The sequence below is a fragment of the Tripterygium wilfordii genome, chromosome 15 (assembly GCF_013401445.1).
Source record: "Tripterygium wilfordii isolate XIE 37 chromosome 15, ASM1340144v1, whole genome shotgun sequence".
In the NCBI taxonomy this organism is placed as follows: domain Eukaryota; kingdom Viridiplantae; phylum Streptophyta; class Magnoliopsida; order Celastrales; family Celastraceae; genus Tripterygium; species Tripterygium wilfordii.
The window spans coordinates 13,370,475-13,394,273 of record NC_052246.1 but is presented as its reverse complement, the minus strand read 5'-3'; the positions used below and the strand labels follow the sequence as shown (position 1 = coordinate 13,394,273).

Below are 23,799 nucleotides of genomic sequence, written 5' to 3'. Positions count from 1 at the left end.
TTAGAAACAAAAAGTGACACGCGCAACCAATAAGAAGCACACACGTCACGCTTGATGAATTAATCGATACCTTTTAAAATCGGAAACAGAGATGTACTCACAAAAGAGGAGAAAATTCTCTCTGGCCTTGCTTTTCTCTCTTGATGATCTGATTAGGGTTTTTATTTCCTAAACTCTCATTAAAATCCTCACGACTTTTTCATTTTTTTTCTAAAATTGGTGATTAATCGAACGAATTTGATGAAAACAGGGCTCATCGGATGCTGTTTTGAGCTCCCAGATCGGGTGAAGGAAATCCACAGCAGAAAGGTATGGGGTTTATAGATGTGTTACATAGTGGATATATACATGTGTTGCATGGTTATGAGTTTAATTGTGTGGCGTCGGGATGGGTAATTTTGGGGTTTTGCGATTTTGGGATGATAGGGAAAATAATTAGGAAATCAACAGTGAGAATTTAAATTGATTCAAACAATTGGGATACTTAGAAGAATTCAGAAATAGTTGTAAATTTTGCGACTTTAAATATCTTATGATGTGTAGCATGAATGTTCAAATGGTTGATTGGTGCTTTTGGTTTTGTGAGATTAAGCAATAACTTTACTGGATGCTGTAAAGTGTGTTGTGACCAGTAAGCGAGTAAGTTGCAGATTTTTTTACTGCCTTTTACAAAGTCTAGCTGGAATCTATGTATTCGCGATGAGAAATTTCTATATAGATGTTGAGGTTATGAATTGATGTTTCCTCGTGTTTGGCAGAAGAGTTCTTTGTACTGGAATTCATTAGGCAAGCAAATGCTGTTGGAATTGGTGAAATCCACATAGGATATGGTGTATGCAACTTTGATGTGAGTGGCAACAGTTTAAGCATTGTGAATAGAAAAGGTGTGCAGTCTGTGTTTGAGGTAAGCTGTTTGAGGTGAGCCGAATTATTGAAGATAACGAATAAAATTGCCTTTGAATGTATCAGAGGTCTGCTGCCATAGCAGAATTAGGTGGAGGAAGTGATTTTCTAGGTTTTTTTTTTCCTTCGAGGGCATGGATAAACAATAATTTCATGGTGTTTGTATGAGCTACCTAATTTATTTGTTTGTGTGAGCTTTGTTACCCTTAACCTCTAGGTTGTTGGGAGACAACCTTGCCACTTGCGAAGGTTCCTTGGTTTAAAACCCCAAAAATACCGTTTCATCTACCCTGATAAAATAGCCAAATCCTTTTAATTCTCTTAATACCCTGTTCGTATCACTGCACCATTTCAGCCGCAATTCCTTCTTTTTTTCTTTTTTTTGACCTTTTTAGCTTATCCCTGAATTACAAATCCCTAATTGCTGAGATACTTTCCTTCTCTTTTAGTCATATTTATTTCGGGAAGCAGCCTTCATCAATTGTAGCGCGACTCCTGAAGTTGGCCTACATTGCATATCAGCACTAAACTCTTTATTCAATCAGAATTCTAAGTTATGCTAGTGCCTCAAGCTCTATTTTAGCAATTGAACATTTATACTAAACTTGTTATCCAAAGTTCTAACTTATAAGTAATGCAAAGGCCTTAATCACTAATTATTGCATAGGAAATTAAAGTGAATGCTAATAGCCTCATGAATAAATTGGTTTTTTCGACAGTTTATTTAGTACTTATTAACTGTATATCATGATTGGTGCTTTGTTGACCCTGTGTTCATATTCTTTTTGAATTTTTAGTATTGCCTGAATACTTGTGGGTTCTGTTGTTATTATTAACTCAAATTGAAAGGGAGGGTTGTTTTGCAATCGATCTGTGGTTATATTATTGTCAATTTAGTCTCTTGTATTTGTGCTTTTACAATGACTTCGGTGCAGGAAATATGGAACATGACAAGACTGGATGCCAAGCTCCTCCGGAACGCCCTATTTTGTGCGTTAACAACTGTGGCTTCTTTGGAAGTGCAGCTACTATGAATATGTGTTCCAAGTGCCACAAGGATATGTTGTTGAAAGAGGAGCAGGCAAAGCTTGCTGCTTCTTCTATTGGAAGTATTGTGAATGGTACATCAGGCAGCAATGGAAATGAACCTGTTGTTATTACTTCAAATGTGGATTTGCAACTGAAGTCTGTCGAACCAAAGACCTTTTCTGTGCAGCCATCCTGTGCTTCAGGATCAGGGGAGAGTGTTGAGGCAAAGCCAAAGGAAGGTCCGAACAGGTGCAATTCTTGCAAAAAGAGGGTTGGTCTAACAGGCTTCAAATGTCGCTGTGGTAACCTTTTCTGCGCAACTCATCGCTATTCAGACAAACATGAGTGCCCCTTCGATTATCGTTCTGTTGCACGGGATGCCATAGCTCAAGCAAACCCGGTTGTTAAGGCAGAGAAGCATGATAAAATCTGAAAGATTGAGGGCACGAGTTGTACATGCTGAAATACGATGCTGCAAGACTTACTCCGACTTGGCCTCATGTCCTATATGTTGCGCTTTTCCATTGTTGTACTGGGAAAAGCATGACTGTAGGATATCTCTGCATTATGAAGAACTCTATATCTTTTGGTTGGTGAGAATTTGTGTTGGCTCTCGTGCTTTTAAGGCTTGTTTCTGTGTTGGTTTGGATTTGTAATGTGTCATTTATATCAAATCCCTCTTTTAGTTCGTGTCAAATGATATTTACAATGGAAGATACCCATGTGCGACCTTGTGTTTAGAATTTGATTTGTAAATTATGATTGTGGTTTTTATGGCAATTTAACTTTGGATTCTGCATGCTACAATAACCTTGGAGGTTTGGCTTATAGCACACAACTGAAATATGAGAAGGAAATAATTCAGGAGATGGTAGATTGAACCAAAATATGAGAAGAACAGCTAACGTTGCTACAGTATCTAAAACTGTAGGGTAAAATACAATCAGCTGTAGATTTCAACATGTCTAGTCAAAGCAAAACCAGCTAAATTGACGAGCATTGAGGCAAAAATTCCAAGCACAGCAGCATTTTTTTTTCATACCAATATCGAGACAAATGGTTTCCTATATCACCTTTAATATCATTCTGATTCTCAAAACTACATTTACATTAGAAATTCAAACAGGAATTCTTGCCCATTCCTTCCTCTTTTTATTACCTACTTCTTCTTCTTCTTTAAACGAGGAGAGGGATTAGAACCCTGAATATCAGGGTGATACGCATCATCCTTACCACTCTAATTAGTGGCTCGGGTGTTTTATTACTTACTCTTGTACGCGTTACAAGCCCTGAGAGCTAGTACTAAGATAAGAACTAAAGCCTAGACATCAAAATTAGAGACCAATCCCACTAGAATCAGATTCGAGATACTTGCAGATCCTTTCCATTACCTCTCTGCCCTTAACGCTATTCTGCATAAACTTTTCAGCACAGCGTTGCTCCACCTTCTCTGCCATTGACGCCAGAGCTGATAATGGCTTAATCCTAATACTGGTCTCCTGCCGACAAATTGTCCATGAATCTGGGTTGTCTTGATGAGGGTTATAACATATCTTCTCCTCAACTTCTACGAACTTTTGGAGACTAATATTGCGAGTGCTAAGTTGCATAGACCTTGACTGGGCGTTTACAACTGTTGATTCGACACAGTGGCAAATATCCTGACCAACAATTTTGCGAACAAACCATGGTCCTGGGGCATGGATAATAAGTGCACGAGTGGTGTAAAGCTTCCCAGCTTGTGGATCAAGCTTGTGGTTCAGTGTGTCAACTTCAAGGATATGGGATAGTGCACGCTTGTTCTCAGGGTCAGTAAACTTGCGCCAGGAAGCCAAAGTAACTCGCTCCCATGGGTGCTTGTAAACATGCTCTTGTGCATAAGCTTTCACCATTATGTTAATCTTGGCTCTGCAATTTCAGATACTAAGACTCAGTAACTCATAAAAGAAAGTTTGTAAGTTCATTCGGACCATTTGTACTGCAGCTTCTTGTTTAATAGAAATCAAATACTTAATAAACCAATTCAGAACGAATGCAATTATTACAAAAGCCGAAACTGGTATCATGCCTAGCTTTCTATCGAAGTTTAATACCCTTGGACCAAAACAATGAATCTTTTGTCCTATAAGCGCATATTATGACAGAAAGCTTGTCACACACGTACCAAGCTCATAATAAAAACACCTGTTAATCTGTTATACACAACAATAAATTTAAATTTGAGCGATAAATATTTCAACAAATAGTATCTGTGGGGCTAAAAAATAGCACCTTGTGCATAAGCACACAACTGTTCCCTGCTTAACATCATCACTATTTACATGTGAGCTCAAAACGTCAATATTCAATAAGACCTGACTAATTAGTAACCCAATCGAATTGCACAAAAAAACACTTCTAAGATTATTTACCCGCACTACAGATTATATAATTTGAACATTCTTGTTTATTCATGAAACAATGACATCTTGCTCAATCATCAGAGACCAAGGGCAAGACACAGCCTGATAAAGCATTCTAAACCTTTTAATGGCTCTCACACCAACTAGAATCCCATAAACCCGATAACAATCACAAGAAGGAGTTGAAGGATTCATAATTTTGATTGGTATTCAAGTTACCAAAAGCAACACGTTAACACAACCTTCACCCATGACATGGGTTATACACTACAAGTAGAAGGTAGGAATAATAAACCCAAATGGGTCCTACAGAAACTTCAAAACCCATCATTCAATTGAACCTAAAGGACACCAATTGAGAGAAAAAAAAATTTGTCTAAGAAATCTAATCAGTAATTACACCGGCCTCTTCTATCGTTATCAAAAAATCATTCCTCGAAATTCGTCAGCGTAAATGATTGCAAAGAAACAATCGCAGACATACATATATACATTCAGTTCAGATGACAGTCACATGCATATACTTGGTGGATTTAACAGGTCAACTGAATCTGATAACTGAATCTGACCGGACCAAATAAAACCAAGATGAAAAAACGAGGAAGAAAATTGTAACGATTTTAAGCGATGAAAACGCACCGTAGAGAGATGGCTGAGACGCAGAAAAAAGATCTAAAGGAAGAAGCGGATGGAATCGTTGTTACTCGGGCGGCGACCAGTGCCTCCGCGGTGCCTCAAGATCATTTCACTAAATGACAATGTTACCCTCGTATGATAGGCCAAAACGGGAGGATGGAGTTCTCTTATTTTGTACGGGTCATTTAAATCCTTGTACCTTAAAATATAGGTTAAAGTGATCTCTCATGTAACTTTTGTTATAACAGAATTACGGTGACAATTAACTAATTGAACTGAATTTTTTTAATAAATTCTCATTTGCTGACTAGACAGACATGTGTCTTTAACCAATAAAGTGACGACATATGTCCCTCTTGTTCCTTTACTATGAATTCACGACTTTCATTTCTAATTCCTTTTCTTCTTCCTCTTGAAATCCTCAAACACAACAACACTACAAGAATTAATATTAAGAAATTCAATTCACATAGAAATTAATTACTAAGAATCCTAAAACACCTACTCATCGAAGATTTCTTCTCCCTCTAGATCTCTCAACATGTCCAATCTCTCTCTAAATCCCTATATTTATTCACAACTTTCTCTCTCCAAATCTGTTTATCTTCTTTGTTATTCACTGTGTTTCCTAATCATAGAATAATTTCACCCAAAAATTTTTGATTTGGGAGAGGAATCTACAGAGTGGAAAGATTGTGGTGAAATTAGGGTTGTCATGGGTGATCTTCTTGAATCAGATCGTGATTGGTATCGATGAGAAGAAGTTGTCAATAGACAAACAATCAACGAAACAGACGCCATCCTATTGACTAAAACATGTGGTCGATCTTGAAAGGAAGATTCTGAAATGTTTTGTTCTGTTACAAAGAGTAATTTTGGCGGCGGATAGCGAAAGAGAGGGTTTGCAGAGAGGATGAGAGAAGTGTCGAGAGAGAGGAGAAGAGAATTTAAGAGTGTGTTTGGTTGAAGTGTTTTCCAAGCATTTTATGTTTTCCTTTCCTAGAAAATAGAAAATATTCTGAAAATATGTTTGGTTTGCCATTTTAGAAAACAATAGAAATGAAAAATCATTGGAAATTAGAAAACATAAAAATGTCGTTTTCTAAATTTAGAAAACACGGGATTTAAATGTGTTCTGTCTTCGTATTTAGCGAGCACCACGGTATATTTGCACAAATTTCTTTTATTTATTATTTTTGAATGAATTTATATGTAAATGGTGGGGAATTGAATGCAAGTGTGGGACCTACTTCTGCATTTATTTGTTTTTAATTAACTTCTATTTTCCTTTAGTAAATATATATATCAATAGACTTTATTTTAAGCTAGCATTTTAGAAAATGTCTTTGTGATGTCGCTCAAAACATTTCATAATGATTTTTTATAATATCAAAATACTCCTTCAATAAGACAACATGTATCTATTCTAGAAAGTTCAAAATCCTCCCTGAGGAAAACGTTGGGGACCTCGTAGTTCACGTTCGTTACCTGCGCAGCGAACAACAACCAAAGATTCCTCATTTAATCAATTGAGACGTACGCAAACTCCGAGAAATAAGCTAATGATCAGTTCACGTCATCAATTCATATTATCATTAACAAAATAATGTTGATATAGTACTAAGTGTCAATGACGGAGAAAAAGTCTTTTTTATTTATTTATTACATTTAGTTAAAAATGATATGATTAATAGAAAATGAAAACAGAAATAGAAAATAATTTTTCACTACTTTAAACCAAACATGTTTTCTACTCCTTAGAAAATAGAAATAGAAAATAGAAACTTGAAAATGAAAATGAAAACAAAAAATAGAAAATAGAAAACAAACCAAACGCACTCTAAGATTTTCTGCTCTTTTTTTTAATTTATGGTTTTTCTTTTGATTTGGGAGGAAATTGTTTTTGATTTTCACTTATGTTTATGTTTTGATTTTAACTTATGTTTATGTTTGTTGGCAATGTCATTTCATAAGTCATATATTATTTAATTTCTTAAAAAAAGTCACTTGTGAAATTTTTTTGTCTCATCAGAAGAATTTAATGTCTGAATGTTTAGAGGGCTAACGAAGCCCATTCTTCAAAAAACAGGGGCGTGAATGATCAAAAAAAAAGTTAAGAGTGTTCAATCGACTTGTTTTATAAAATTGATTTTTTTTGGGTAAGCAACCTAGCAAGCCCATTCTTCAAAAAACAGGGGTGAATGATCAAAAAAAAAGTTAAGAGTGTTCAATCGACTGGTTTTATAAAATTGATTTTTTTTGGGTAAGCAACCTAGGATAAGGAGAGGGAAACAAACACCATGAACAACTTAAATTTATTAATTATGAAATCATGATATCAAACGTTGATAATAGGGGCAATTTTATGGGATGAGGAAACTCTACAATAATTTTCATATTAAAAAATTCTCATTAATAGTGGAGGGATAAGTTTGTTGAAAAAAAAACATAAAAATGTGATACCATATGTCATATCTCTCAAATTATTATACGGGAATTGCACGAAAATTTTACACTATAAATTGCAGAGCTCCCAAATTTGATTTTATAAGGCGGTGCGTCATGGGGAAGGACTCTACTTCGCCTCATCGAAGTGTATGCAAATTGTTGTTGTTCTTTTGTTCAATCAGAATTTATTAAAGAAAAAGAATTAAACAAGAAAAATCAAGAACCACGCAGCAGTCCACATACAACGAAGAAAATCTCTCCACCCAACTCAGAAACACCAATAACACCACCACAAGACCCCAACCCGACTGAACAACAAAAGACAGAAGCAGATCTTCAACAAGGCACAACAGAATGAAAAGAACCGGCCAAAGAAATGAGAACCAAAAAATAGGACAAATAAGACAACCAACTCCCACAACAAACCATCAAAATTAATAAAATTATGGGAACCCCACCACGAACAAACCCTGATTAAACTTGAGCCATACAAGAAGATCAGCTCCCAAACACTATAAGAAATAGGGTCTATAGCATTGGATTTTTATTGGCGGTTTTAAATATGTGTCGATATTTATTATTTAGCGGCAGTTTAGTCCAACAGTTCTAGTAATCGCCGCTCAATTAGGAACGGTTCAACCGCCGTTTCTTTAGGGTTGATTATGCGATGAGTTTCGTTCCCTGTCAGGAGAAGAAGATCTTCAATTTTCTGGGAACCAAGCCACCATCATCCTTGCACTTGCTGATCACATGTGCGTCAACGATCGCTTCGAATTGGATGATCGAGAACAAGAATTTCCTGATCGCCTATCAATTGACTACTGAGAAAGTGTCTATGATGATTTCTTGCTTGAACTTGACGCACATATGTGACGTGGCGATCAATATTATGTGTGTAGATATATATCAATAAAGTGTCTTTGATCAGACACGTATCCAAGTACTCACTATCTTTTCTTTTACAAAGTTTAATTGAGAAATCATTGTAGCAAATGCACCAAGTCTAAATTCTAAAATCATGTCCAGGTGATCACACTCCATATTGGAACTAGTAAATTTGAATATTCTCACTTCCTTGATCTTTGTAACCCGATACAGAGAGAAAATTAATTTCTCTTATTCGAGGCAGTGAACCTTTTTTTTTGGTTAATTTTTTTTTTGTTGGGTTGAGAAAAACTCTACAACCAAAACCTTCCAATAACTTTTGTTCTCATACATGAGCATATATCTCACTTCTCTTAATAGTCCATTTTTTCGATCTGTTCACAAAAATGATAAAATTTGATACTTACTTAAATTAAACTAGATGTAATCAATAATTAACAAGATTCATAGTTCTCGATAGTTTGTTTATACTATATATATACATATTCCGAAACACACTCACTGATGATTAATCAGAAAACAAACACACACACTCATTTACTTCTTGTAATTAACTAACTTTTTTTCTTGCCATCTTGTTAGTACGTAGTAGAAGAAAGACATGCTAGTAAATAGTGATCATTCATGCCAATAATATTCATGTCTCTATAGTCTATACGTATAGAAAAACCAAACGAAAACATCAATTCATGGCTGCCACCCCTGAAATTTCTGTTCCAATGCAAATTTAAGTACATAAAGTGAAATAATTATAAAGATGAGTTCATCAATTGCAGCATAAGCACATTTCGTGGTGGTTTTATCCCCAATATAAATTTAAGTCGATTTTATTCTTCTGTATTGCTCTTCCCTACTTTGTTATGAGTTTCTTCTCACTTGCACCATATTGGGATTGTCCCTTAATATCTTATACTCTCTTTAACTGTTATTTCCATTAACAACACTAGCTAGATAGGTAAGCATAGCTAGCCCTAACCCTAAGTAGGGTTTCTATGTGTTTTATATGCAACAAAAAAACAAGAATTCTTAATATTCAAAATACAATTGCCTTTCTAGGTGCTTCAATTCGAGGCGACACGAGCACTTTCCCGGTGATTCCTCCCACCACTTCTTGGGAATTCTCACCTCTCTCTGTCTCTCTCCCCTCCGGATATCATGAGGTTTGTTTACCCAAAATACCCTCAGTCTATCCCTATATTAATCTACATCACCCTCTAGTCCTACCCGCCATCTTAAACCCTTGACTTCATCACAGCCATCCGTTAATAGGGATCAGTGGGTCTAATTGAGAACTTTTAAGAATTGATTGATCCAACTTATGCTTTTCAGTGGCCAATAAGCCCCCTCTAACTTCGAAAAATGCACGAATGGCATTTTTGTGATAACGAGAAACTATCGAAGATACGAGGGTCATATGAGGAGAGCACGGTCAAAGTTTGGCTTCCATTTTGTGTTTTTTTGTGCAAAGCATGCAAACGGGATAATTGGTCCGCTAGGCTGGCAGAAACTTTGAAACCCAAAAAGTCGAAGAGCCAAAAACATTGACCGACGCGTGTCAGTCACATTCCTCTGCAACATCTGAAACGTCGCGAGGGTTTTTAAGTAATGTGTTGACCGTCAATTGCCGGTGACTAGCCCAGTTGACAGCTTTTTCGATTTCACTCTTCCCAAGAAAAAATAATACTATTAATAAACTTAGAGAGAGAGAGTTTCCTGGTTACACGGTTTACTAGTAGGTTCTGAAATTTGTTTGTTCAATTTCAAGGCCAGTTCAATCCTTTGTCAAGTTTTATTTTAATTTTTTTAATTAGGTTTAGTTTCTAGGGTTTTGAAGGTGAACTGAGGTTGAAGAAGGAAGCGAGACCCGAGAGACGTGGGTCCCTGCTCCTTGTTGTGGTGCCCTTTGGTCAACGTAGCCTTACATATATGTTAAAAGGAATTTGTCAGAGACTTCTGTGAAATAATCAACAATGGCAGGTGATTCTGCATTTTTGTCTTCCATATTTTTGTATATAAGAAAAGGTACACTTTTTTATTGGATTCATATGGGTTATTATGATAACTGTGTGTTATTTGTGCAGATAGTTCATGATACCTCATATATTTACTGATACTGATCAGGTGTGTATAGACAGTTCATCATACCAATTGTTATGAAAATGAAACTGATATGTGCATAGATCTTTTACCCTTTTTGGCAAGAAATGTGTCGTCATGTGATTTTTGTATAAACAGATTGATATACGAAAACTCGTATTTGTATTTCTATGTTTTTACGAATTGAATAATATATTTTGTCTAAAACTAAATTAAAATTCAACTTGACAAAAACATGATCATTCTAGATTGTTAGATGCAAACTAAAAACCTTGTATGTTGCTTTCGTGATGAATTTGATTTTTATGAATTTCAAACTAAAAATACGATTCATTAGACTGAATACTATACACTTATGGTTAGGGGCTGCCGTGGCAACCGATATAGACATATATACACGCATATATACAAATTAACATCAGTCATGTAACACAATTGCGGTCAATTGTGGGTTTGTGCATGCATTGAAGGATTAATAATTTAGGGAATGAACTTGTCATACATATGTGTGTATACATTTATATACATGCACCTTTTTTACATGTGATAAATTGCATGATGTCTCATGAGTCATGATACCTCAATGTGGAGATAGTCTAATATAGCTTGATTGATTTTTTCATTTCTGTTATATCTTCTAATACTATAGATTAATCGGGCTTAGTGGAGGACAAAGGCTCGAATATAAAGAACTACGAGGCTTCTAATTAAGTATGCATATCAAAGACATGAAACAGAAATTTTTTAATTTTTAATTTAATCTGAATTTCTTACCTTTTTGACGGGTGTGAAAACCAATTAGGTGGTCAACAGATTTCTACTTGGGGGAAGCAAAGTAAAATCCTTCAAATCTTAATTAGTTTAATTTTGAATCCAAATTTTATATTCAACAACTATGGTTTATTTTTTAACATGAAAGCAACTTCTTAGCTCTCTTACTCTTACTATAGTATTTTTAATATTTAATATGTCGGATATCTACATTATTATATTCCATGTCCGTACACATGCAATATATCTTTATTAATCAACACATGCAGAGAGACTCGGGGATCTACAAACTTGGTTTCTTATAGAATTTGTGAGTGATAGATCTTCTCTGGTTTATGGGTTTTCATCATCAGATATCTTCAGAGCTCGTGCGTGTTGAAATTATAGAGAGAGAGAGAGGTAGCTTAACTTAGAATGGTCGATGTATTTCAGTATATGCAGATTTTAGAGAGAGAGAGATGATTTAAAGAGTGTGGGAATGCTGGGCTTTTGGGGTTCATATATCGCAATATACGATGAGGAGATAGTTCCAATAAACCAAGTGGGGTTGAGAGAGAGAAAGCTAGGGTTGGTTTTGTCTTAGTACAATGACTGAAATGTGCACTCGTCAAGTTAATTATGGTTTAATATATAGTATCGCTCGTGTCCGTATATTTTCATATTATATATAACAATATTATTAATCTATGATGACTTAGTTTTGTTGGAAAGTGTTGTTGAAGGGTCAGAGACTCCTTAAGATGACCATTGCAAAAGGGGTGAGAAAGGAACAACATAAGTTGAAATCTGTGAGAGCGTGTGTGTGTATGTATGTGTTTTATAAGTAGTGTGTATCCTTCTCTTCAATTTTCTCTTTTCAAACCCTCTCTCCTCTTATCTTCTACTCTCTTCTCATATGTTTTCTACATACATCCTTCTTTACGTTTGAACATTTAGAGAGAGAAAGTGAGCGTGAGAAAGAGAGAGGGGGTACAGGAAAGAGAGAGGGGGTACTGGAAACTACTACAAACCCTAGTCTGGTTTGGTAAGCATATTTTATAGAACAGCCGTTTTCAGCGACTATTATCATTAACCTTGTTGTCTTGTCTTCTTTACTAACCTTCTTATATATTCTTCTCATTTTGTATTGCTCAAGTGTTGATTCTTAGAGGAACACTACTCAAGACTTCGCAAGAAGTATTATGGGCTCCATGAATTCGAACAACTGGCTTTCCTTCCCACTATCTCCTACTCATTCTTCCTTGCAATCACATATGCATACATCTCAAGCTCATCATCAGTTCAATCTAGGGTTAGTCAATGATAACATTGACAACCCATTTCAACCCCATGGTAACATATATATATATATATATATATCTTCCTCTCTCTATATGTCTTTCATTCTCTATCTCTCTCTCTTTTCTTTTATCTCAAAATCTTTGTTAAATTTTACAGAATGGAATCTAATGAACACGCATGGAAGCAATGAAGTGCCAAAGGTTGCAGATTTCCTCGGTGTGAGCAAATCGGATACACAGTCCGATCTTGTGGCCTATAATGGAATTCAAGCCAATGAATCCGATTACGGCCTATTTCAAAACAACAGTCTTGTACCTATGCATAATGCTGTTGTGGCTCCTACTACTAACAACAACTATGAGTTTCAAGAGAATAGTAGTAACTTGCAGTCATTGACACTCTCTATGGGTAGTGGCAAGGATTCTATAAGTGAAACTAGTGGAGAAAATAGTGCGACTACTGTTGAAGCCACCCCTAGGAGGACATTGGATACATTTGGTCAAAGAACATCCATATATCGCGGTGTAACAAGGTAGGCAAATTTAGAGATTATATATGTTAGTTACTGATTAAGACGATTTCTTACAAAGTTTAAAATATAGAGCTTGAACTGAAATGGATTTTGTCTTTGACTATATTAGGCATAGATGGACGGGAAGGTATGAAGCTCATCTGTGGGATAATAGCTGTAGAAGGGAAGGACAATCAAGAAAGGGAAGACAAGGTAGATTTTGTGCATGTTTCTTTTATATTTGGTTGCTGTAATTACTTCATGAAGAGTTATTACTTTAAAAGGTTACTAACTTGTTTACTTTCATGTGTTTTACTATATTTTCATTGTGACTTGGCATGCAGTGTATTTAGGTGGATATGACAAAGAAGAGAAAGCAGCTAGGTCATACGATTTGGCTGCACTCAAGTACTGGGGAACATCTACCACCACTAACTTCCCGGTACGTTTCTTCTTTTATATATATATAAATATAACCAAGCGAGTGGGAATTCTAATTTGGGTACCACGTCTAAGTTGAGTATATATCTTAACCACCTTGGCTAGGGGTTGTTGGCGGTTTCTGGTGATATCGAATTAGCAAAATAGCAAATGAGAGCAGATAACTTGTACTTATTTGTTGTGAAATCATGGTTTTTGTTTGGAATGATGCAGATTAGTAATTATGAGAAGGAACTTGAGGAGATGAAGCACATGACCAGACAAGAATTTGTAGCTGCCATTAGAAGGTAATTAAGAAGATTTTCCTCATTTCTCAAGCTCATGACCATGTCCCACTAACCCTAACAGCTTTAGAAATTCATTGTGGCGCTGCCGCTTAACTGACTTCCCTCGAATATCAGGAAGAGTAGTGGCTTTTCTAGGGGTGCATCAATGTATCGTGGAGTCACAAGGTATACCACATATATTGAAACTCTCCCACTCTCGTATCTTTTTATCTCATTATACATTATTGTATGTATGTATCATGTATGTATGAGAAGGCATCACCAACATGGACGTTGGCAAGCAAGGATTGGTAGAGTTGCTGGAAACAAAGATCTTTACCTCGGAACTTTTAGTGAGTCATTCTTCTCTCATTAAAGTAGATTTGAGATCTCCGTAATTTTCTGAAGTCTATAATTCAAAAAAACATCTGACGAGTTTTAAAAACAAAAATGTAGTATGATATAATAGTCCTCTCAAACCATTGGATTGAAAGTGTAGACTCTACGATTTTAAACGAAGTCTACAATTTCAATCGAATTGCGGAGCGTCCAGATCCCATCCATGCATGCTTTTAGCCTTTTATTACATTAATTGCCACTGGGTCTTTCATATTACTTAATAATAATATGTAGGCACTGAGGAAGAAGCAGCAGAAGCTTATGACATAGCTGCAATCAAATTCAGAGGCCTGAATGCAGTGACAAACTTCGACATGAGCCGTTACGATGTCAAGGCAATACTGGAGAGCAACACTTTGCCCATTGGAGGAGGAGCCGCAAAGAGACTGAAAGAGGCACAAGCACTTGAGTCTTCACGTAAGAGAGAAGAAATGATTGCTCTTGGCTCTGGTTTTCAATATGGAGGAAGCTCGAGCAGATCGTTACAAGCTGGATATCCACTTGCAATACAAACCCCATATGACCAAACCCCGCAACCATTACTGACTCTACAAAACCAAGATCACATCTCTCATTTCCAGGACAGTTCAAGTTACCAAAACTACATTCAAACACAACTCCAATTGCACCAACAAAGTGGGTATTACCAGCTCCAGCAAGCAACCCAGAACCCAGTTCTCTACAATTCTTATATACAAAATAGTCCAGGATTGCTTCATGGGTTGATGAACATGGGTGGTTCTTCGTCGACTATTGGGGACAATGATGGGAGTTCTAGCGGTGGATATAGTGGTGGAGGGTATGGGATTGGATTGGGTTCGAATTCTACTGGGACAAATACAGTTGGCTCTGTTCATGATCAGGAGCTTGCACTTGTTAAGGTTGATTATGATATGCCTTCTGGCGGGTATGGTAGCTGGTCCGGTGGCTCTGTTCAGGGTTCGAACAATCCGAGTGATTTCACTATGTGGAATGATTGAGTTATTGCTTCAAGAACAACACATCTTGGACTGGAGGAGGCGGACATGGGTTTGAACAATTTAATTACCAGGCTTTCTTTCTTTGTTTCTACTTTTCTCTTCTTTTTTTTGGTTTACTTTGTTATTGCGGATGAGGATAAGTTGGCTGGATTAGGGTTCTTAACTGGGGGCCGGAGTGACTGACTGAAAGATTCTCTGATTTGCTGATACATATATATGTTGAAATGTCGGTACTTTAATTGTGGGTTGTAACTAGAAACTATGACCCAAATTTTGTATGCTAAAATACCCTTGATAAAATTTCCCACTTTGTTCATATGAACTTGTGCTAAATTTAATGTATTACTTCCTTCACCACGGTAGCTAGTACCTTAATGGATTTGGGATTCTACAATTCCCCTTGAATTTTAGAATTTTAAAATTTTCATTTGAAGTCTCACATGATGCAAGTGATCATCTATTTATGTTAATATAGTAAAAAAAAGCATATTTGGGAGGAGATAGAATGACTGATATTATTTGGATAAAATTAATAAATAAGTGATCTAACATTTAGTTTGATCGTTAATTCGTCTAATCGAACAGTAAAGATTAATGTTGTTGGTTGAACTTTTTAACCTTTAGAATACGAAATTTAGTATGATTGTTCTTTCATTTTGACTAGGCACAAGAGAAGCTCTTGCAAATATATACAAAAATAGGCCGATGAAAGGTGAAGCGAGTACCCCCATTCAACATCTAGAAAAATAGGAGCAATTGTAGAGAAGAATATGTAGAAAAATAGGAGCAATTGTAGAGAAGAATAGAGGCAATATTTGATGTGTATGTATGTTGATAAAACATTACAATTACAATCTCATATATATAGGGATCAAACATGACACCCTAAGACAAATGTTCCATAATTTGAGGAGCAATTTATGGAACAAAGGTTCCATAATTTGAGGAGCAAATTGTGGGATAAAGGTTCCATAATTTGTTCTATAATTTGAGGAGCAAATTATGGGACAAAAGTACCATAATTTGTTCCATAATTTGAGGAGCAAATTATGGAACAAAGGTTCCATAATTTGAGGATATCAATAAGGTCAATACTCCCCCTCAAGCTGGATCAAGGGGATTGATTGAGCCAAGCTTGGACAATAATCGGTGAAAATGACCAGAAGACAAAACCTTTGTAAAAACATCAGCAAGTTGATCATGATTTCGAGTGTAAACTGTTTGAATAACTTGATTCTGAACTTGATGACGAATAAAATGACAATCAACTTCAATATGTTTTGTGCGTTCATAAAACACGGGATTAGCAGCAATATGCATAGCAGCCTGATTATCACAAAAGAGAGTCATAGGAAGACTACTTGGAAAACCCAAATCTACGAGCAAACTCTTAAGCCATATTAGTTCACATGCACTGGATGCCATTGCACGATATTCTGCTTCAGCACTAGAACGAGCAACCACATGTTGTTTTTTGCTACGCCAAGAAACAAGATTTCCACCAACAAACATGCAATAGCCGGAAGTGGACTTTCGATCAAGGGCATTTCCAGCCCAATCAGAATCACTATATCCTGTAATCCGTAAGTGACCGTGCTTAGCTAGAACTATGCCACGACCAATAGAACCCTTGAGATAACGTAAGATTCGTTTGACAATGCCCAAATGGAAAAGAGTAGGAGCGTGCATGAACTGGCTAACAAGACTTACACCATACGCAATGTCAGGTCGAGTAATAGTGAGATAAATGAGCTTACCAACCAACCGTTGGTAATCACTAACTCCTTGTAAAGGTTCACTGGCTGTATCAAGATTTAATTTGCTATCCAGTGGAGTGGATGCTGGCTTTGAATTCATCATTTCGGTTTCCTCTAGCAAATCAAGAATATACTTCCTTTGATTTAGAAATAAACCTTTGCTGGAAACTGCCATTTCAATGCCAAGAAAGTAATTTAAGGAACCAAGATCCTTAATAGGAAATCGAGATCGAAGAGTGGTTTTGAGTTGAGAAATAGCATCAATACTATTCCCAGCAATAATAAGATCATCAACATAAATTAGGACCACCACTATAGTATTGGAAGAATGACGAATGAACAAGGAAGAATCAGCTGTACTGCGAGAGAAACCAACCTCTTGAAGAACGGTACTTAACTTGGCGTGCCAAGCACGCGGAGATTGTTTCAACCCATAGATTGATTTGTGTAGGTGACAAACCAAGGAAGAATCTGAACTCTGTGGATGTCCTGGAGGTAGTTTCATATAGACTTCTTCTTCAAGATCCCCATGAAGGAAAGCATTTTTGACGTCCATTTGACTCATAGACCATCCACAATTTACGGCAACTGAGAGGAGAGTACGCACTGTATTCATCTTAGCAACAGGAGCAAACGTCTCTTTGTAATCTACACCAAAGGTTTGAGTAAATCCCTGGGCCACAAGGCGAGCTTTATGTCTATCAATGGTGCCATCCGAGTGAAATTTAGTTTTATATACCCAGCGGCTCCCCACTGGTTGTTTTCCAGGAGGAAGTTTAACAACACTCCAAGTTTGATTTTCAGCAAGAGCTTGAAGCTCTTCACCCATAGCTTGTCGCCATATTTCCTGAGAGTTTGCTTCCTTGAAATTCTTAGGTTCATGAACAGTAGAAATAGCGGTGAGAAATGCCACATGAGCTGAGGAAAGACGATGATAAGTAACATACTTGGAGAGAGGATGGCAGGCAGAAAAAGTGACATAATCTTGAAGTTTTGTTGGAGGGACGCGATTTCGAGTAGGATTCCGTCGAACCAATGACGGTGAAACCTCATGATTATTAGTGGAAGCAAGCACATGCACATCTTGGAGATTCTCGGGCTGTTCGACTGGAGGATTTTCAACCAAATTTTCAGCTAGCACATTTGGAAGGAGTTCAGCTTGTCCAGTTGGAGGATTTTCAGTGGCCTGGTGCGGAACAAACTCAGCAATATTAGGCTTGTGAGGAACCCCTTCAGAAATAATCTCGGATATAGGCAAGGGAAACACGTCCTCTAAATCATCTTGAGAATTTGTATAATAAGGTGTTGCTTCTTCAAACATAACATCTGTGGAGACAAATAATCTTCGAGAATCAGGATGATAACATTTATACCCTTTCTGGGTCGAAGAATACCCCAGAAAAATACACTTAGCAGCTCGGGCATCAAGCTTATCACGATGAGCTGCTTGTATATGCACAAAGCAAGTGCAACCAAATACTTTCAAGTGAGACACATCAATAATTTTCCCCTGCAAAACTTCAAGGGGAGATTTAAAAGACAGCACTCGGCTCGGAAGCCGATTAATGATATAAACTGCTGCTAATACTCCATAAGACCAAAAAACTTTTGGAACATGCATGTGAAGCATCAAAGCACGAGTTTTTTCCAACAAGTCTCTATTTTTGCGTTCTGCTACTCCGTTCTGTTGAGGAGTACCAACACAACTAGTCTGATGCACAATGCCATGAGAATATAAATACTGTGTCATATTTTTAGACATGAATTCTGTGCCATTATCAGAACGAAGTGTTTGAATTTTAGAGGAAAATTGAGTCTGAACAAGCATATGAAAATCTTTGAAGATATTCATAACTTCACTTTTTGATCTCAACAAGTACACCCAAGTAACACGTGAGAAATCATCAATAAATGTAACAAAGTATTTAAAACCATCAATTGATTCAAGAGTAGGTCCCCAAACATCGGAGTGAACGAGTTCAAACATTCTAGTAGTTCTAGAAGAAGAAGACACAAAAGGTAATCTAGTAGATTTTGACAAATGGCAAATTTCACAAGAAAAATAATTGGTATCAACATTTGGCAACAATTTAGTGAGAATATTATCTGAAGGATGTGCTAAACGCTGATGCCAGAGAACATGATCTGCCGAGGAAGAAGGAAAAAACGAGACTTGAGTACTTTTGCTAGGTTGAAAATTTCCTGAGATGTAGTAAAGACCTTGTAGAAAAAATCCTCTACCAATGATCTTCTTAGTGACAAGATCTTGAAAAAGTACCTCATGAGGAAGAAATATAACACAGCAATTTAAAGCTTGAGTGAGTTTTCTAACCGAAAGTAACTTGACTGGAAAAGATGGAACATATAAAGCCATTGAAGTCACATCTTTAGACAACAATTTAAGTTTACCTTCACCAAGAACAGGAACACCATTCCCATTGGCAATTGACACATGGGATGGAGTAGAAAATTTTTTGAAGTCAGACAAATTGGTTAATTTATTTGTCATATGATCGGTGGCACCAGAATCAACAATCCAATAATCATGCACGGTATTAAATTCTATAGCAGTAGAGAATGCACTGAAAATACCTTCAAAGTTGTCATTGGATTGATGTCCCGAGTTTGATAAGAACCCAGCAAACTTACCAAGGAGGGTTGTGGAATTAGAGTGTCCTATACCAGAAGCTCCATGTATTGAATTTGAGGTGTAATTTACTCTTCCCTTCTCCTGAAGATAGGTTGCAAACTCATTTATAAGGGAAATTGGATTTGAGGTATAATTTACCATATTTCCCTGTAATGTTTCTACAGCATGACCTGCTCCGATACCATGTAGAAAAATAGGAGCAATTGTAGAGAAGAATATGTAGAAAAATAGGAGCAATTGTAGAGAAGAATAGAGGCAATATTTGATGTGTATGTATGTTGATAAAACATTACAATTACAATCTCATATATATAGGGATCAAACATGACACCCTAAGACAAATGTTCCATAATTTGAGGAGCAATTTATGGAACAAAGGTTCCATAATTTGAGGAGCAAATTGTGGGACAAAGGTTCCATAATTTGTTCCATAATTTGAGGAGCAAATTATGGGACAAAAGTACCATAATTTGTTCCATAATTTGAGGAGCAAATTATGGAACAAAGGTTCCATAATTTGAGGATATCAATAAGGTCAATACAACAACTAAAAGGGAGGGAGCGGTTATTTGCACATACATTTTTTAAAAGATTTAAATTTATTGAATTATCCGTGTATTAAAAAATATTTGGGGTGTCTTAATTAGTGAGTCCAAATTCATATGCAAATATCGACTCACTTATCCTTATTTGAACTAAAAGGCCAAGCAGAGAGGCCCAATTGACCGATGCAATCTCAAGCATGTACTCGTTCTAGGCCCATAACTTCTGTTTCAACTTTCAAGTATGAAAAATTCAGGGATTAATGAGAGAGAACAGTAAGAGACTCGTGTGTCCATTTGTTCTTGTACCGTGGTAACAGCTTAATAAAGATGAACAAATCATTCTAGTGACAAATAAAAAATTTTGTCGACATCAATCAACAATGTGCATAATAATTAATTACACAAGAAAGTAAGAAAACAAAAATTAAAAGTTGAAATTGCACCTTCTTTAATTTTCCCATCGTGGGTGTTCTATTCCATTATCATGAAGAAATTGCAGACTACAGTTTGTTCCATTGATCAAACATGGACCCACATTATGGTCATATGATCAGAACACGATCCAACGAATGTAAAAGCTCATTGTCCGAAAATCCTAATAATTTTTCCTACCTAGGTGTCTTGATGGGTGCTGTTTGAATAGTTTTGAGCACACATAAAACTAGTGTGTTAATGCTTTTTTCCCCTTTTAGCCACTATTGAAGGAGCCTCCACATAATCCAAACAATTTATTCTTTAATAATACCTCCTCTTTTCTTTTTCTTTTTTTTTTTCATTTTATGAGGAAATATATAATTCATATATAATATAATATAGGTCAGGAAAGCATGTGTGGTTGTGCCTAAGTGGCTTAAGTTTCCTTACGACAACTCCACCATATACACGCGTATATCGTATCGAGATATATATATATTGCTCTTATATCTAGTGCTAAACTTTCTCTATCTTTTTGTTCTTTTTTTTTATGAATATCTTTTTGTTCTCTTATTATGATTTGATGTTGAAATTTGTGGCAATTCCATATATCACACGCTTCTACAAAACAAAGTGAAATGCTTTATTCAACTTTTCCTAGAAAAAGGTTTTGTTTTTTTCCCCTTCTTTTAGGACAAATCCATTGCTTCTATATCATATATGATTAAAGGAAACAATATAGTTGATCAAAAAAAAAACAATATAGATTACAACCTGGAAGTTGGAACCTAATTAGTTTGATTCCATGCTATGTATTGTTTTTTTTTTTTTTTTTTTGATAAAATCCATGCTATATATTGTTGGTTTGTTACATTAAACAATTAGATGGTTTAAATTCGTTTACATTTGTTTTAAGTTTAATAGCGGTAGAATTGATTTTTGTTTTTGGTAATCGATAACGATACATACAAGTTTGCCTTTAAGAGTGTGTTTGGATTGATGGATTTGGGGGGAAGGGAAGGGAAGAGAAGGGAAGAGAAGAGAGGGGAAGGGGGACTATTTTTCCCTCTCCCATGTTTGGATAGATAAAAAAAAAATTTTGTTTAATTTACTAATTTATCCTTATTTTTATGTTAAATTATTATGTACAAGGGTAAAATAGATATTTAACTTATAATTTACTAATTTATCCTTATTTTTATGTTAAATTTATCCACGTTTTCAAGTGAAAACATGATTTTGATGTTTTCTAAATTTTCCAGAAAATGAGTTTTCCTTTTCTGAAAAATGAAATTGAAAATGATTAACCAAACATCATTTTCTATATTTTCTATATTTTTAGAAAAGAAAAATGAAAAATGCTTAAACCAAACAGCCTCTTAACATTTCTGGTTTGTACTCCAAAGTTGTTTTGGAGCTTATGTCGTAGAAAGATGGGATGGCTAACAATGATCCGTCAGTCTAGAGATCTGGATTCACCCTTGGTAGTTGGAGCAGTTTGTAAAGTGTGTACGACACTGCTAAATGGGCCGCTTCAACCCAATGGGTTGGAAGCATTGCCACTTAAGTTATATGTTCTGGGAGCCTTTGGAAATTCTCAGGTTTCAATCCCTTTGATACAGTACTTCTTTATTTTTAATAAATTATTGCCTAGAACAAAAACTTTAACATTGAATATATGTATCGACGTTTCCCTTTGAACGATCTAATCGAATATTAAATTGAGAAAACAAAGGATTTCTTTCTGATGGTGAAATCATGGCCGACAAGGGCATCATAAAAGTATATATATCTTTTTTCTCTTTAAAGTACAAAATGTTCATAACTTTGACACTAGGAGGAATATATTTAGTATTTTTTTTTCAGATTTTCTGTTTGGTATGTTTATTTTTACTCATTTTATGTTTTAATTTTTTGAAAAATATAAAACAACTCCAAAAACACATTTGGTTGTTCATTTTAAAAACTACCAAAACAAGAAATCATTTGAAAACAACAAAAAAAAAATTTCGAAAAAAGAAAAAGAGAACAAGAGAAATAGATTAAAAAAATAAAATCAAATGGACCCTTGAATATTTTCTCCCACCAAATGATGATGGACAGGAAAACAATTTGTTAAACTTCATACAAAGTAGTTTTAACTTAATGGGTTCTTTTGTTTAAATTTTCTTGGTGTGGGGTTATCATGTCTCCCTCAAAGGTAAGCCAAAGAGAATAGTTTGTAAGACTTTGTGTGACCTAAAGTTAGAATATATGGGGTTCTACCTAGCTTGGTGTGTGGATCCTTTTCCAAAGAATTACTTCTCTAAGTTTTGCCTAACAACATTAAGTTGATTTAACTTTATTTATTTAGGTCAAAATTTTGTGACTAATTGTTATTATTTGGATACTCATGACTCTCCCGCCTTCAAGAAGTCATATGTTTAAGTGGATGAGACGCTGTATGAATCCACAGATCGCCCAAAGCACATGTGTACACAATACCTTAAGAAAAATACTAGGGTATGAAATTCTAGAATTATATGATAATTTGGGTAGCTCTTTTTTTCTTGATAGACAATAACTCACATGTTCCCCTTTAGTACACTAAGAGAATTAGTGAGAAAAGTGTACGTAGGAATATCAATATCAAATTGACATACAATCTATTTAATTATAGTATGATATTTATTTTTATTAAAGTACTTGCAGACCAAATTTGGCTATATATATAAAAGAAATTCAAAGGTAGAGAATGGAAAAATCATTTCTTAGTGACCTAATCGATTGAAAGTTCGTTCATTTAATTGAGTGAACATATTGCTTTCATTCTAGAAATTTCAACATAACATATTGATTGAATTTCTTGAGATAAGGCACATCAATGTGTTTTGACTAAAAAAATAAATTTGATTTCTCATCCACCTACAATGATGGAGGCCTAATGAGCAATCGTAGTTGATTATTAGAAGGCCTTTTAATCTAAGTATAGATACATGAGGATTCCATCTCACCTAAAGGGATCAATTAATCAATCGCTGTTGTATTCAACTATATATATATATATATTAATCAATCATGTTCAAAATCGTATGATAAATGTAGGTATGGTCTCCATATATAAGCTACATATGCCCAAAACCTAGTAAATAAGTAGGAATGATCACAAAAATGTATAATTTCCAGGCAACCGTGCAATAAATCCTCTGGTAGTTTCCTATTTTTATTTTTTATTATTTTTCATTTACATCAACATGACGTATCCATGGACCCGCAGACCAATTAACTGTCGGCCGCGATCATTTTAAGTTCACATGAGTACAGTGCCGGTGATCCGAGTAGAACCATTAGATTTGATCCATATTTCTGAGTTGTTAACAAGCAGCACTAGAAGCTATCATGTGA

At 35.6% G+C, this 23,799-nt stretch overlaps 3 protein-coding genes across 7 annotated transcripts; 2 read left to right on the top strand and 1 right to left on the bottom strand.

Annotated features, from left to right (window-relative positions):
- The first annotated feature begins 75 nt into the window (after positions 1-75).
- Positions 76-2,731, top strand: LOC120016909 (zinc finger A20 and AN1 domain-containing stress-associated protein 8-like). Of its 5 annotated transcripts, none has more exons than XM_038869879.1 (3): positions 76-151; positions 251-309; positions 1,839-2,731. In XM_038869879.1, exon 3 carries the CDS (start codon positions 1,844-1,846, stop codon positions 2,363-2,365), a length of 522 nt encoding a protein of 173 aa, XP_038725807.1. In that variant the 5' UTR covers positions 76-151; positions 251-309; positions 1,839-1,843; the 3' UTR covers positions 2,366-2,731. The 5 variants fall into 5 exon arrangements, with proteins under 5 accessions (XP_038725807.1, XP_038725810.1, XP_038725808.1 ...); XM_038869882.1 differs by having other exon boundaries at positions 106-157; positions 251-304; positions 1,837-2,731; XM_038869880.1 differs by having other exon boundaries at positions 136-157.
- A 200-nt stretch (positions 2,732-2,931) lies between these two features.
- Positions 2,932-5,131, bottom strand: LOC120016908 (protein slowmo homolog). Its single transcript, XM_038869878.1, has 2 exons — positions 4,974-5,131; positions 2,932-3,840 (listed from the first exon to the last, which is right to left on the bottom strand). The coding sequence occupies exon 2, from the start codon at positions 3,822-3,824 to the stop codon at positions 3,267-3,269; it is 558 nt and encodes a 185-aa protein (XP_038725806.1). The 5' UTR covers positions 3,825-3,840; positions 4,974-5,131; the 3' UTR covers positions 2,932-3,266.
- Positions 5,132-12,352: 7,221 nt separating this feature from the next.
- On the top strand, positions 12,353-15,049 carry LOC119980147 (AP2-like ethylene-responsive transcription factor PLT2). Its single transcript, XM_038822809.1, has 8 exons — positions 12,353-12,503; positions 12,609-12,984; positions 13,094-13,176; positions 13,308-13,405; positions 13,618-13,691; positions 13,806-13,856; positions 13,947-14,023; positions 14,304-15,049. The coding sequence occupies exons 1-8, from the start codon at positions 12,353-12,355 to the stop codon at positions 15,047-15,049; spliced, it is 1,656 nt and encodes a 551-aa protein (XP_038678737.1).
- Positions 15,050-23,799: the final 8,750 nt, after the last annotated feature.